This window comes from Typopeltis vanoorti, chromosome 18 (assembly GCF_054136105.1).
Source record: "Typopeltis vanoorti isolate ZY-2024b chromosome 18, IOZ_Tvanoo_1.0, whole genome shotgun sequence".
Taxonomy (NCBI): domain Eukaryota; kingdom Metazoa; phylum Arthropoda; class Arachnida; order Uropygi; family Thelyphonidae; genus Typopeltis; species Typopeltis vanoorti.
The window spans coordinates 105,428,640-105,444,142 of NC_143566.1; the positions used below are offsets into that span (position 1 = coordinate 105,428,640).

Sequence of the window (15,503 nt, forward strand, 5' to 3'; positions counted from 1 at the left end):
TCATCGAGGGAGGCCCTAAACATCATGTCCACACAACTATGCGATTACATTCTCACAGTATCTATCATACCTTGCCTTGAACTCGTTCACCGTCATAGCACCCACAACAGACTCTGGCAGCTTATTCCACTCATTTACCACTCTAAAAGTAAAGAACCCAGCTCTAACACCCCTGCTAACCACACTCTTGCCCACCTTCCATAGGTGTCCCCTAGTTCTCCCACCACCAGTCCTGATCTCAAAAATATCCTCTGAATTAATCCTATAGAATCCCTTTAGCAATTTGAATGTCTCAATCATATCTCCCCTCCTCCGCCTATCAACTAGTTTCTGCAACCCACAAATCTTCAACCTGTTCTCATATGGTTCATTCCATAGACCTGTTATCATCTTAGTCACTCGCCTCTGGATCCTCTCCACCTCCTCCCCATCAAGAAGGAACCGAGGTGACCAAATCTGGGCACAGTAGTCGAGATGAGGTCTTATCAAGGCTCAGTACAGAGGTACAATAACTTGCTTGTCTCTTCTTGTCAAGGTATTTTTCAACAACCAAGTGAGTTGATGAGCTGATTTAGCTACTTTTGCAGTGTGCCCCCTAAACTTCATCTCCCTATCCACCAACACTCCCAAGTCCCTGGCCTCATCAATCTCTTGGAGTACAGTTCCACCAATGTGGTATACTGCTGCTAATCTTTTCACCCCAAAATGCATAACCTTACATTTTGTCACATTAAATTGACATGCTTTCTCCTTAGCCCAGAACTCCAATCTATCTAAGTCATCCTGCAAGACTTTGACATCTTCTGCATTCACTATTGCCCTACCCAACTTTGCATCATCAGCGAACAAATGAATTGTTCCACTTAGATCCTTCCCTATATCGTTAATGAACAGATTAAACAGCAGTGGTCCAAGAACAGAACCCTGCGGCACACCACTAGTCACAGGCCTTCTTTTGGACTCTACTCCTGAATAAACTACCCTTTGATATCTCTCCATCAACCAACCACCTATCCATCTCACCAACCCTATATCCATTCCCATATGTTGTAGTTTATGGATTAGTATTCCATGTGGTATCCTGTCAGACGCCTTTGCCAGGTCCAGCAGTATCACTGTAAACCCATTTCCCTTATCCAGTTCAGCCGTCACCTTGTTATAAAACTTGAGCAAGTTACTGAAGCATGATCTACCCTTCACAAAGCCATGCTGTCCCCTGTACAGTATCTCGTTTTCATCAATCCATTCCTGTATTTTTCCCTTGACTACTTTCTCCAAGACCTTAACAATGACTCCTGATATGCTGATTGGATCCTCCTTTATGCAGTGAAACTATTTTCCCCTCTTTCCACACCTTCGGGACTAAACCAGACCTGAGACTCAGATTAAACAACATGGTCAAGGGCACTGATAATTCTTTAGCCGCTTCACGCAAGACCCGTGCCGGTATACCATCCAATCCCACAGATGTGTTCGCATTAAGGTTCTGTAATAGACTAGTCACCTCCACTTCATTCATCACTATTCCCATATAAACTAATGGTTCCTTCATTTTTTCAATGTCACCACCTGGATGATATGCTTTTGCAAAGTGCGCGCTCAGTAACTCCACTATATCGACTGATTCAGTGACCTCCTTACCATCGTCATTCCTTAAAATCATTTTACCGTGTACAGTTTTTTCCTTGCTTGCAGCATATTGAAAGAACTGTTTTGGATTCTCTTTTGCTTGCAAAGCTAGTTTCCTTTCATAGTCCGCTTTTGCTTTTTTTACCACACTCGTTACCTTTCTGGCCTGCACTTTATACCGTTCGTATGCCTGCAGGTCACTCCTTTCTTTAAATTCCCTCCACAGTTGTTTCTTTTTTTGCAGCTCAAGCTTAATGGTGTTATTCATCCATTTAACCCCTACTTGTTTTACTATTCGGACCCTAGGTATACAATCAGCCATTACCTCCTGTAAATGCTCCTTGACCATTTCCCATGCTCTATCGACATCCAGCCCTTGCAGTTGTACATGCCATGGCACTGATCCAAGCAATCTCCTAAGCTTGTCATACTTGCCAGCACAGTAATTCCACATATACCCTGTCTTAATCAAAAATTCCACACCTTTAGCCACCTCCCAGGTCAAGACCTTATGATCACTCTCACCAATAGGTGGCAACATGGTCATATTCATTACAGTCAAATTCTCAGATGCTATTACCAGGTCAAACACTCTCACACCCCTAGTATTTTCAATTACATGCTGTCTCAGATAGTTATCCCTTAATAATTGAATAAAATCCTTTTCCTTCCTCACATGTGTCCTCTCCTCCTTCCAATCAATGTTACCATAGTTGAAATCTCCCATAATAATTACCCCCCTTCCACTCATTTCTTCAATTTCCCTATGCATACTATCTCCACCATCTATTCCATCACCTGGTCTATAGCAGCACCCAACTGTATATTTTATTCTGCCAGTCTCAATCTCACACCATATAGCCTCAAATGAGCTCCTTTCACTATCCTGCGATACAACTTCAATTCTCCTTGGCTGCAGTTCATCAGCTATCATCAATAATCCCCCCCCCCCATTTTATTCTCTCTGTCCCTCCTAAACACACTATAACCTACACATTCTATCCCACTAACTATATAATCTTCCGTCAGCCATTTTTCGCTAATGGCAATAACCTGTGGCCAGGAAGAGCCAATCAAGGCCAAAAATTCTTCCCTCTTGTTCCTGATACTCCTGGCATTAGTATACATGAAATGCAGTGATCCCTTAGTCCCACCACTATATTGATGCGTTATTCTAAATGACCCATTCCCATTTTTTGTCCTTAGTGCTGGCTCGGCTATATTATATACATTCTTACACTCATCTGTCTCACTGATGTCTGCATATCCATCCCCCCCCTCCTTGGTAGTTCTAGTTTCCCTGGTTTTGCACATCCATTTTCACTTCATTCAGCAACACTCTTTCCAGTCTCCGCACACCAAGTCCATTCAAATGCAGGCCATCCATCTTGTATAAGTCCTTTCGCCCTTCAAACTCATTCCACACGTTCACGAATTCCACACCACACCATCTGCATAACCTACGCATAATGTCATTTGCGATTATGGCTCTCCTTCTAAACTCCTCTCTGTCATACCGCGGCAACAGACTAACCATTCTAACTCTGTCACTCTTTTCTTTCGCTACCTTTAACAATACTTTCAAGTCCTCTCTCATAAAAAATTTATCACCTTTCAATTCATTCGTACCCGATGAGATGATATGAGATTTATTTCATAATAAGTACTGCTGCAGTATCTTTTGATTTTGGCATGTTCCTGCAAATGTTTCTTTATCCTTATAAACCGTACTATATTTATATTTTATTTTAGATATATATATTTTTGTTCATAAATCATTAAAAAATTTAATAATTTTATAAATAACAGTCAGATGGTGTTCCTGTGTTTCTCCATACTTCCATGTTGCTAGATATGCGCAGTGAATCATATATCCTAAAATATCTTGATGTCAATGTTACTGAGGATCCTATTATTCCACTTGAAGAAACATATCGTCACTACATATTTGGCTCCCCTCAAGCAACTGTAACAGTGATTGGTAAGAAAATTTCATTGATTTCTACGGTACTTTTTTCATCTTCCTTAAATTTAAATATAAAATACTAAGTTGTTTCAGTTCTCTTCTGTATGTTTTATAAGTGATTAGCATTTATGATTAATAAAAAATCTGATAGTGACCAAGAATATTAATGCAGTTGTATTTAGGCAGTCAGTAAATTTCCTAAGTACCTGCCTCCATGTGTCCTTGACTCATCGAGGGAGGCCCTAAACATCATGTCAAGAACTATCAAACATTAGCAGTATCTATCATACTTTACTTTGAAGTCATTCACCATCATGGCACCCACAACAGACTTTAGCAAACTATTCCACTTATTCACTACTCTCCAAGCAAAAAACCTGGATCTAACACCCTTGCTAACTACATTCTTACTCAGTTTCCACAGATGGCTCCTAGTTCTCCCACCACCAGACTTGTTCTTAAAAATTTCCGCTGAATTAATCTTGTAAAAACCTCTCAGTAATTTGTGTCTCAATCGTATCACTCCCTTTTCCACCTATCAACCACTTTCTGTAACCCACAGATCTTCAGCCTGTTCTCATAAGGTTCATTCCATAGACCTACTACCATCTTGATCACATGCCTCTGGATCCTCTTTCCCTACTCCACATCACCAAGAAACTCTGTGCCTAGATCTGTGTGCAGTAATCAAGATGGGATCTTATGAAGGCTCAATAAAGAGGAACAATAACCTGTTTGTTGCTGCTCATCAAAGTATTCTTCAGTAACCAAGTAATCTGATGAGCTGCTTTAGCCACTTTTGCTATATGTCCCCTTCTTATCTACTAACACTCTCAAGACTCTGGCTTCATCTATTTCCTGGAGTACAGTTCTACTAATGTGGTATACAGCTGGTAATCTTTTCACCCCAAAATGCATAACCTTACACTTTGCCACGATATCCATTCTCCTTTGCCAGGTCTGCCAATCTATCCAAATCACTCTGCAAAATTTTGACATCATCTGTATTAACTATTGCTCTACTCAAATTTGCATCATCGGCAAATAACCGAACAGGTCCTTTCAGTTCCTTTCCTATATCCCATTCCCATTCATGTGTCGTCTCCTATCTATGAGGTTGCCTACTGTTGGATTCTGAATGAAGAGAAATCATTATCATCATCATCATCAAATTCCTGCTATGTACCCTCAAGGGGTGTACAAGATATGACATTACTACATGAAAAAATTACATCATTACTAACTTCCTATCTACAATTTTCCTCCAAATCAGTCTGTTACTTGTCAAGACTCCAACATTATGAGATCTTATATTTCTATCGTCTAAGGCATTTTGTACCATATCAATCCACCTATATCTTGGTCTTCCTCTGGGTCGTTTTCCTGCCAACCTGGCAGAGAACACTTGTTTTGCTAATCTTTCCTCTCCCATTCTATTTAAGTGACCATACTACCTGAGATTAGCTCTGCTAACGCATTCCTGGATGTTGACAATGCCAAGTTCTTTCATAATATCCTAGTTTTTAATATGATATTGCCATTGATGCCATCTGTTCACGCCTCTAATCTTTCTCAGGACTCTCATATTTGCGGTTTCTAGTCTTTGGTCAAGTATTTTACTTCTGACCCAGCTCTCAGATCCATAAGTTAAAACTGGTTTGAACACTGTCTTGTATACAGCTAATTTAGTGTTCCGACTAATTTATCTCTTATTCCATATGAATTTATTCAATTGACTTCCCACCATACCAGCTTTGCTGATTCTGTTGTCTATTTCTATATTTAATTTACCATCTTCAGTAAAAATTGTGCCTAAGTAGCTGAAATGTTTTACTTGTTCCACAGGTTCTCCATTCACAACACAGTTGACATTTTCAATGATTCTGCCTATTTTCATTGTCTTTGTCTTTTTATTGCTGACCTTCATACCATATCTATTACAACAGCTATTCAATTTAGTCAGAGAATCTTCTAGACTTGTAGCGGATTTATTTAGAAGTATAACATCATCCGCATAAAGCTAAGAGCTGACATTAACATCTCCAATTTTGATATCAGGTTTAATACCACTTTCCTTCATAATGTGATCCATATAGATAATGAATAACAGAGGGGATAATGTACATCCTTGTCTCACACCAGATTTAACATTAAACCATCTTCCTGTACTTCCTTCAATTCTAACTGCTGACTTACAACTCAAATATTGCTTGATATAATAAGTATTGTATCTAAGTATTGCTTGATATAATGCCCCATTGACACCATATAACTGCAGCGTATTGAATAGCTTCTCTCTTGGCACCTTGTCATATGCCTTTTCCAAATCAACAAAACTTAAATACAGATCTTTGTTATATTCCCATGCTTTCTCGACTATTTGTCGTAAAGTGAAGATCTGATCCTGACAGCCTCTATTTGGCCTGAATCCAGCTTGTTCTTCACCAAGCTTTTCTTCCACAATTCTTCTCAACCGTTTCTCAAGTATACTTGCATAGATCTTGCCAGGAACACTCAGTAGGGAAATACCTCTGTAATTCTCACATTCAGTTTTATTTCCCTTTATATATATGGGTACTATGAGAGCTCTACTCCAATCATCGGGAATTCGTCCCTCTGTCCAGGCTTTCTGAACTATGCAGTGCAGCCACTGTAAGACTCTTATACCACCATACTTCAGCATTTCTGGTCGAATATCATCTACTCCTGCTGCCTTTCCACATTTCAAGCCTTTGATGGCTTTTTCTACTTCAAGTATGGATATGTATTCCTGACTGCATGCCTGGTCAGTGTTTTTTATCACTGTGCTGTCATCACTGCTTGTTTCATTTAGCAGTTTTTCAAAGTAATTACTCCATACTTCAAGGATATCTTTTTCTCCTGTTTTCATGTCACCTTTATCATCTCTAACTCCTTTTACAGCACTCTTTCCTCCATTCCTAAGCTTCAACAACCTCCAGAATATTTTGCCACCTTCTTGATATTTATTTTCTATATTCTTGCCGAAGTCCTCCCATGACTTTTGTTTAGCTAGTTTTACACACTGTTTAGCTTTCTTACATTTGTCTCTGTATTCTGTAAGAGTAAAAGCTGACTTATTTGCCAGGAACTTTTGATATGCTTTCTTCTTTTCCTTCACTGCCTCTTTAACTTCCTGTGTCCACCAGGGAGTTCTGATTTTTTTATCCTTGCACACAACCTCACCACATGCCTCTCTGGCAGAATCAATCAATGTTTTCTTCAGAGTTTGCCACTGAGTCTCCAAGGTTTGATTCCTGTTCTCAAACTCTTTCATTTTCTTTTCAATAATCTTTCTGTATTTTAGTCTACAGTTCACATCTGAGAGCTGCTCAACTTTTATTCGCTTTAAAACTTTCTTACATGTTATTCTTTTCAATATGAAATTCAATTTTATCCTTCTCAAGACTAAATAGTGATCACTTCCAATTTCAAATTTCAAATCCTCTGTACACTCTGGTGTCCTGCACCAGGGAGAAGACATCACTATCAACAATAACATAGTCAATGAGACTTTTCTTATTCCTTACCTCTTCTCTCCATGTGAATTTGTGCACATTTTTATGTTGGAACATGATGTTAGTAATAACCAGTCCATGTCCTGAGCAGAAATCCAACAGATATTTGCCATTATTATTAGCTTTGCTGTTTTCTCGAAATTTTCCCAAAATATTTTTGTATGTCTCGCAATCATTTCTTACTCTGCTATTTAGATCCCCAACAAGGACCAACTTTTCCTTTTTCATTGTGTCAGTTGCTTTTTCTAGAGCATCAAAATATTCCTCCACTTTTACCTTAGTAGAACCTTCTGTGGGACCATAGGCACAAATAAGTCTCATTGTCCAATTCCCCATTCTCATATTTGCCCACATTACTCTACTTGAGACTGACTGCCATTCAAGAATATTAGACTCGTATTTTGTGTTGAATACTATGGCTACTCCTTCTTTTCCTTGATTGTCATTGCCTGAATATAACATTTTGTATTTATTGCTTAGAAAGATCTCACCAGTTTTTTTCTTTTTTGTTTCAGTCACCCCTATTATGTCGATCTGGTAGTTATCTAATTCCTTAGCTAGCTCCATTTCTTTGCCATTCAGGCTTCTTAGGTTGATAGTACCGATCTTTAACTCTGGTGATGTTGAGTTGGGGTTTGTTTTCAGATTTGTTCCAGTAGCTGACTTTTTGCTGTTCGCCCTGGTTCCCTGGCGAAAACAACGAGGGCCTTGTTTAACCAGGCGCGCCCCAGCCTGCATGAAATTTTGTCATGTTGTACCATCATTTTTTATTTTGAAGAGAAATGGAAATTGTTAATATATCATTCAGAGTCCAACATAATCTACCATTCCCTGAGCAACATTTGTTTTTTTTAAACTAATAGTCTCATGCTCATAATTTGTTATTTATGTAATTTCTTCAAGTTATGTTAATCAATATTTATTTATTTACATATGTTTGGGAAAATTTACAGTTATGGAAAACTGTGTATTAAAATATCATTAATTTTGAATTTAATTCCTTTAATATAATGTTAGAAACTGTAATATATGTAATTTTGATATATCCAGAAGATTTTTTGTGGTATCACTTGATTGATTGCTATGAAAGGTTATGTTATTTTTAGTTAGCGCGTGTTTACCCTATACTATGCACAAGGTGAAGTTGATGTGAACTAAACTGGTGAGAACCAGTTTTTGGTGGGATAAAGGAAGGAGTAGATATGAAAACGTAAGTAAAAAGAGAATTGAGTAGGGAAGTATAGAGAATGGTAGTTGGAGACTGGAAGGGAATTTTGATGTGCTGAAAACGATATTTAACTTACCTTTTTTTTCTGAGTTGGATTTATACCAAAACTTCCTAATGCCTAACCGTGGAATAGTGCAGAAAATAGAATAATACGTATACGAAAAAGAAGAAATAAGTAGATAATTTGAACCAAAGTGCATAAAGGTTATATTCTCCCGAGTCTATAAATCAGTCGCGGAAATGGAGGATTCTTTTAAGTTTGTGCTACTACATAGTAAAAGTCAGTAAGGACTTAAAATTTGTTGTTCGATCTACTTATGATGTGTTGAAGCTATAACCTGGTAAGATTACCTTTGCTATACTTAGTGAGAAGTAACAAAAATTAATTCCTCCAAAATAAATCATTCCTAGTTGCAGTATTCAGTGAGTCAAGATTTAATATGTGCTGTGCTAAGACTTTTTCCTCATCAAATGATAAATGCTATGTTATTGAATTAAGTGTTCATTAACTGAATGAGAATACTGTGAAGCCTATTCGTTGTGATTTAGGAATCTCAAACTTACATGAACTAAAATTGATTAACTGAGCCTAGAGAATTACAGATTGAATGTCTGAATGTTCATGAGTTGTATTCTTCTGAATATCTTGAACTGATTTGATATTAAAAATTGTTTTGAAATGTAACCTTAATCAGAGTAGAGTTGTAACATAAGCTCTTTGTAATAAGAAGGATAAGATCTGTATAATATAATCTTCAATCATAAAGTTTAAGCTCAGCTGAGTAGTATACTAGTGACTTAATGAGAACTTTATATTCATTCAGTCATAATGTCCCTGTTTGAATACTGTGTTATGATGTAATTTATGTGTCACTGCATTAAATAATTTTGTTTGAATTGAATCTTGTATTTGCCTGATTGTTTCATTGCACTGCTCATTAAAATAATTTGAATCTTAGCGGGAACCCTATAAAATAAAGAGAACCTTGGCCTAAAATCAGCTGTATAATAAACTAGTACAATTGATGGTTGATTTATCAAAGTTGCTCGTGCAATTCAGAACATGGAATGGCCAGTATAATATAACTTTTCTTCATGTTTGGATGATATATCAGCCTACAACTAATTGAATTTATAATAAGAGATAATAATAAGAAGATAAAATGTAATTTAGCAGAGTTATGATATAACAAAATGGCACAGTCGGCAGGATGTGAATTCATTAGTATAAATTAAGCAATTGAAATTTTGTGTGATAGTAGAAGAAGAAGTAATCCTTAAAACCTTGATAGTAAAATTAAGTGAATCACATTGAGCAGGTTATGAAGCAGAATCAGGCAAAGAAAAAGGTTATTTTAGAATTGAGATTATAGGATTTAAATTTGAAGCTGATAGATTAATATGGCTGTTACATCCAGTACGGGAATGGAAAATGGTGAATTTTTCCGAACTGTAAACCCCCAACAAGTCTTTCCTCAATTTTTGGGAGAAGAATCAGATGATGTACTATCTTTTTTTTCTTTTGTTGAAAAGCTAAGGGAAGTAGCAAATTGGACTTTCAATTATTAATATTGCTGAGAAGTAAATTAACTGGTAAAGCAAAAACACTTTTATATTCATCCCCAATTCTTAAGGAAACGTTAGAATATCATAAATTTAAAGATGTTTTGATTTCACAATACTCTAAATTAAGAAGTATTGGTCCTAACTTGTGGAAACTACAGAGAACCACACAAAGGTATAAAGAAAGTGTCACAGATTTTTACAATTGCATATTAACTCTTTCCAACAATTTAAATGTGTCTAATGAAGATAAACCTCATTTAGATTGGGCTGTGTTCCAACAGTTTCGCCAAGGCATAAAATTAGAATTAAGGGATACTGCCTACAAGAAGAGAATTAACACCTTAGAAGGATGTTTTAAAACTGTCAAGGAAAGAGACCAAATAATTGGAGACTTTTGTCCCTCATCCAGTGTAGGTCTTGTGAATGTTAAATAAGACTGGTTGTTCCCTTAACCAATCTGAAATTGAAAAGAAAAATAAAGATGAAAAGGAAAAAGGAAAGAATATTGGAGCAAGTCCAAGTAATGTTAATTGCATAGCTGAAAGTAAAGAACAGGCCAACAAAAAGTAGATGGCAGAAGTGTGTAAATCCTAATTCACCAGGAAGTAAAAAAATTACAACCAATAATGGATAGTTTTAATGAGGTAATGAGGCAATTAACAGCAATTACTGTACAGTCTCAAGAAGACCAACGCCCCACAACAGATAAAATTAATAAGATAATTAAACAAGAGGCGGAAAAACAAAATCAACCCATTTTAGCTAATCTGGATAAGGTGATTCAAGGACTAGAAAATTAAACAACAAATGCTCATTGTCCCTCAACCTCAGACAGAGAGAGAACATAGAGATCCTCCCAAATGTTATAGTTGCAATAAAATTGGACATCTTGCCAGGAATTGTTTCTATAACAAAAGAAATTACTCTAATAAAAAGATGGGATTCAAAATTTGGACACATACCTCACATACACATACCTCAGAAGTTATAATAAAATTCAGAAATCCCCCAATTTAAATGAACAATTGATGAGAATTAGAGGAGATATCCTAGGCTCTAAGTGTAGCATTTTATTAGATACAGAATGCAATGCCTCGACCATTAGAATGGACTATTTCTTAAGCATAAAACACAAGTTATGGAAGTGCATTGCCAAACTGAGAGAACCTGTGAAAATTACTACTCTCTCAGACTCAAACTTCATAGCTTATGAGAAAGTTCGCACAAAGATTTACCTACCAGAATTTAGATTATGTGCCTGGCAGGATTTGCTTGTTGTCCCCTTAACATCCAACTTAAGCTCCCACATTATATTAGGAACAAATTTCTTGGCAAAGTATCAATTCTCCTGTAATTTTTCTAAAAGGGAAATATCCCTAATGAACAGGAAAAGAAGTATCAGAAGAAATAGTAATCATATATATGATGGAATAAGGCAACAGACAAAAAAGTTTTATTTATCAAATGAATTGGAACCTCCTACTAAGGTAAAGTCATCTGTAAGTAAATCAACTGAAAAGGATAGTGATGTAAATTCTGATGTGCTTTATCAGACTGAAACATAACTTGATACTGAAGAACCATCACAGCAACAAATATCCATGTCTAAATCAGATGTTGCACTGAAAATCAACTAACAATTAAAGTTAATTTTGCCAAGGTAAACTGCCTTACATAATAGAATTAGAAATTTGGGAAGTCAATGGAAATACAAGGAAACGAGTGATTACAGAAGGAATACCAAAAGAATGGATTACCAAGGCGTGAGGCAACCGAGAAAAGGTGTTAGTGACAGAGAACAGTTTCTACCCTGAATGGACATTACCTCACTATAAGCATAAAGAACAAATGTTTCCTTATGTTAGAAACAGCAAGGATCCAAAAGGAAATGCAGAAAGAAATAAAAATATAAAGCATGATAACAAATCTGGCTTGGTTCAAACTAGGTACTACTTAAGAACTCGAAAAGGAGATGAGAAGTCTGATTCCTCCACCAATGAATCTTATGTGAAAAATTTTTCTTTAAAGAAAAATTTTTCAGAGAAAGAAAATGTTGCTCAGGGAATGGTAGATTATGTCTGACCCTGAATGATATATTAACAATTTCCATTTCTCTTCATTCAGAATCCAACAAAGGCTTACTCTTCCTCTGAAAAATTTTTTCTTAAGAAAACATTTTTCACACAGGTCACTCCTGCAGAGGATTCAGACCTTCTACTTCTTTCTTGAGGTTTCAGATAGTGCCTAGTCTGAATAAAATTAAATTTCTCATTACAGTCTATGTATTTATTTCTCTCCACTTCTTCACTTGAGTTCTTGTTGTTTTTATCGTAGGGAGAATTTCGATTGCTACACTTATAATGTGATAATGTCCTTTCAGGGCAGAAGTTCTGTTCTCTGTCACTAGAATTAAGTTTTAGTTGTATCATGACTGGGTGATTTGTTCTATTAGTAATCCTTTTGCGATCACTCATTCCTTTGTAATTCCTTCCTCTTCTCATATTTTTAGCTCTGATATGTAAAGCAGTTACTTTAGCAAAATTAATTTCAACTGACAGTTGATTTCCAGCACCAATTTCTTGTTCAGGATTAGACACTTAAAGCTTTAATGTCAAGTCAGTGTTAAGTTATGTTACAGGCTGATCAAGTACAATAGAGTTTGTATCACTATCTTTCACAGTTGGTTTATCTACAGATGATTGCACTCTATTAAGTGGTTCTTCTTCATTAGGTATACAAAATCTTCTTATCAATTGCTTCCTTCCTGTGCATACAGACTTATTGTTTCTTTTTGTATTTTTCTATTCATTAGGGATGTTTCACCTCTTGAAAAGTCACAAGAGAGTGATGCTTCTCCATAAAATTTGTTCCTAATATTATGTGAAAGGGACAATAAGTAAATCTTGATACACACACAGTCTAATATCTGGCAGATAAATTTTTGTACGAACTTTCTCATATGCTGTAGAGTTCATATGCTGTAGAGTTCGAATCAGAGAGAGTGGTAATTCTCATAGGTCTCCTTAAATTGGTAACGTTTTTCCATAATTTATCTCTTATTTTTAGGAAATATTGCTTACTGATGGTTGAGGCATTACAACCTGTGTCAAACAGAATGCTACATTTATGACCTTGGACATTTCCTGTAATCCTCATTATTGATTCTCTCAATCTATGGAAATTTCGAAACTTATTATACTCTCCGTGAGGAATGTGTCCAAAACTAGAATTCCATTTGTTGTTAGAGCAATTTCTTTTATTTAAGGAGCAATTTCTGGCAATGTGTCCAACTTTATTGCAATTAAAGCACTTAGGAGGATCTCTATAATCAGTGAGATATTCTCTCCTTGTCTGATGTTGAGAAACAATGGACATCTGTTGTCTAACATTCTCTAGAGCTTGCACTACCTTATCCAGATTAGCCAAAATGGGTTTATTTTGTCTTTCCACTTCCAGTTTGATCATCTCGCTAATTTTATCTGCTGTGGGGTTGTAGTCATCTTGAGATTTTTCAGTGATTGCTGCCAATTGTTTCATCACTTCATCAAACTATTCATTATTAGTTGTTGCAACTTCTCTACTTCTTGGTGAACTAAGGTTTGTACTTCTTTCATTAACTTCTTGTTGGATTGTTCATTACTCTCAGATATGTGGTTAAAATTTATGGAATTCTCCTTATTAATTTTCTTCTCTTCCTCTTTCTTTTTTATTCTCCTTTGAGATTTCAGTTAGGCCTAGGAAACAATCAGTCTTTTCTATGATGTTTATGTGGCCTACATTGGATGACGGACATCATCTGTTCTTTTTCTTTGACAGCTATAAGGCATTCCTCTAGTGTGGTTATCTTCTTTTTATAGGCTGTTTCCCTTAGTTCTGGCTTAACACCTTGTCGAAACTGTTGATAGACTGCCCAATCCAAATGAGGTTTATCTACATTGGATACATTCAGACTGTTAGAAAGAGTTAACGAGCAATTGTAGAATTCGGCAACACTCTCTTTATCCTTCTGTGTGATTCTTTGTAACTTCCACAGATTTGGTCCAACACTTCTCAGTTTACAAAATTGAGATAAAGCTTCCTTAAATTTTGAGTATTCAAATGTTTCTCTAAGTACTGGAGATGAGTATAAAAATGTCTTTGCTTTACCAATTAATTTATTTCTGAGCAATATCAGTTTGCTGTCTCTACGAGTTTCTCAATATAAGTAAAAAATGACAATACATCATCTGATTCCTCTCCTGAAAATTGAGGAAATGCCTGTTGGGGATTCACCATTCTGAAAAATTCACTGTCTTCCATTTCTGTGCTAGATGCAAGAGCCATATTGGATTATCATTTACTACTTTAAATTTTACAACTTCAAGTTTAAAACTATTCAAAATATAATTCTTTGCCTGTGTTAAGTGAATCACGGTGAGTTCGTTCCACAACCAACTCACCGTGATTCACTTAACTTTATTAGTAAAGTTTTAGGAATAAGTTCGTCTTAAGTTAAGCATAAAAAATCTAATCTCTCAATTAATATTCGTGAATCAACATCCTGCCGACTGCGCCATTTTGTTGGAACGTCCTACCTAACTGACTCTTCCATTTTTGCTGGTTTGTTAATCTTATCTTTACCTCTTTAAATTCCGTTTTTCTTCGTTAGTTGTTGATTGATGCTTATCTGAATATAAAGAAATTTATATTATACTGCACCACCCTATATTCAGATTAGTCTAAATAATATAGAGGAATCAGTCATCAACTATACTTATATTATCCCTTTATCTTCAGGCCGAGGTTATTAATAGCATTCAAGGCTTTCACAAAGGGTCCGATTAATTTTATGAGTGGTGCAATGAAAGAAAATCAGGCAAACACCAAGTTTAACTCAACAAAAGAAAACATTTAATGTGGAATAGTACAACAAATACATTCAAGTATAACTATCTGCAAAAGGTTATCAAATTGAAGAATTACAAAAATTCATATTCAGATATTAGTAACCTCTTAATTAGGTTTGAGGATTATGGCTAATGTTGATACTTCTTAATTCTTAAAGCATCAGTATTTCTTTCACATAGTTCTCTCTACTCAATTAGATGAATTAAATCATAAATATATTAGTTCAGTTTAAAGTATTCAGAATAATTACAATCCATTAACTATCAAAGATTTACTTTTAAGTTCTTTATGCTCAGTCAATCAAGTTAAGAATAGTTCTTAAAAGTTTAACCTTCCAAATGTTACAATAACTAATCTTATGACAGGCTACACTATATTCTTTCTCAGTCAGCTAACACTTAGATCAACATAACACTTATTATTTCGAGGAGAAAGTACTTCAGTACATCTAACATCTGACCATTGATTGACATAACACCACAACTAAGGTCAAAATATATCCGCGGAATTAACTGATATTGCTTCACAAGTTATAGAAAGGACAACTCTTACTGGGTTACTGCTTCTAAGCATCGAATTCGCATAGGCACATTTGAATTTCTTGTTGACTTATACTTTATGGCAACACAATTCAAAAGAAATCTTCCAGTATAATAACTGAATTATAGACAGAAATACACAAGTCTTGATG

At 35.8% G+C, this 15,503-nt stretch overlaps 1 protein-coding gene across 3 annotated transcripts in view; it reads left to right on the top strand.

The window, feature by feature from the left end:
- Positions 1 to 15,503, top strand: part of LOC150097025 (CD109 antigen-like) — a 623,307-nt gene that overhangs the window by 429,801 nt on the left and 178,003 nt on the right. For all 3 annotated transcript variants that reach the window (XR_016549783.1, XM_090407831.1, XM_090407832.1), the window contains one exon: positions 3,439 to 3,610. Coding sequence is in view for 2 of the 3 variants with exons in the window: in XM_090407831.1 (XP_090263957.1) it covers positions 3,439 to 3,610 (172 nt within the window). In the remaining variant the exon portion in view is untranslated. The remainder of the gene's footprint in view (positions 1 to 3,438; positions 3,611 to 15,503) is intronic.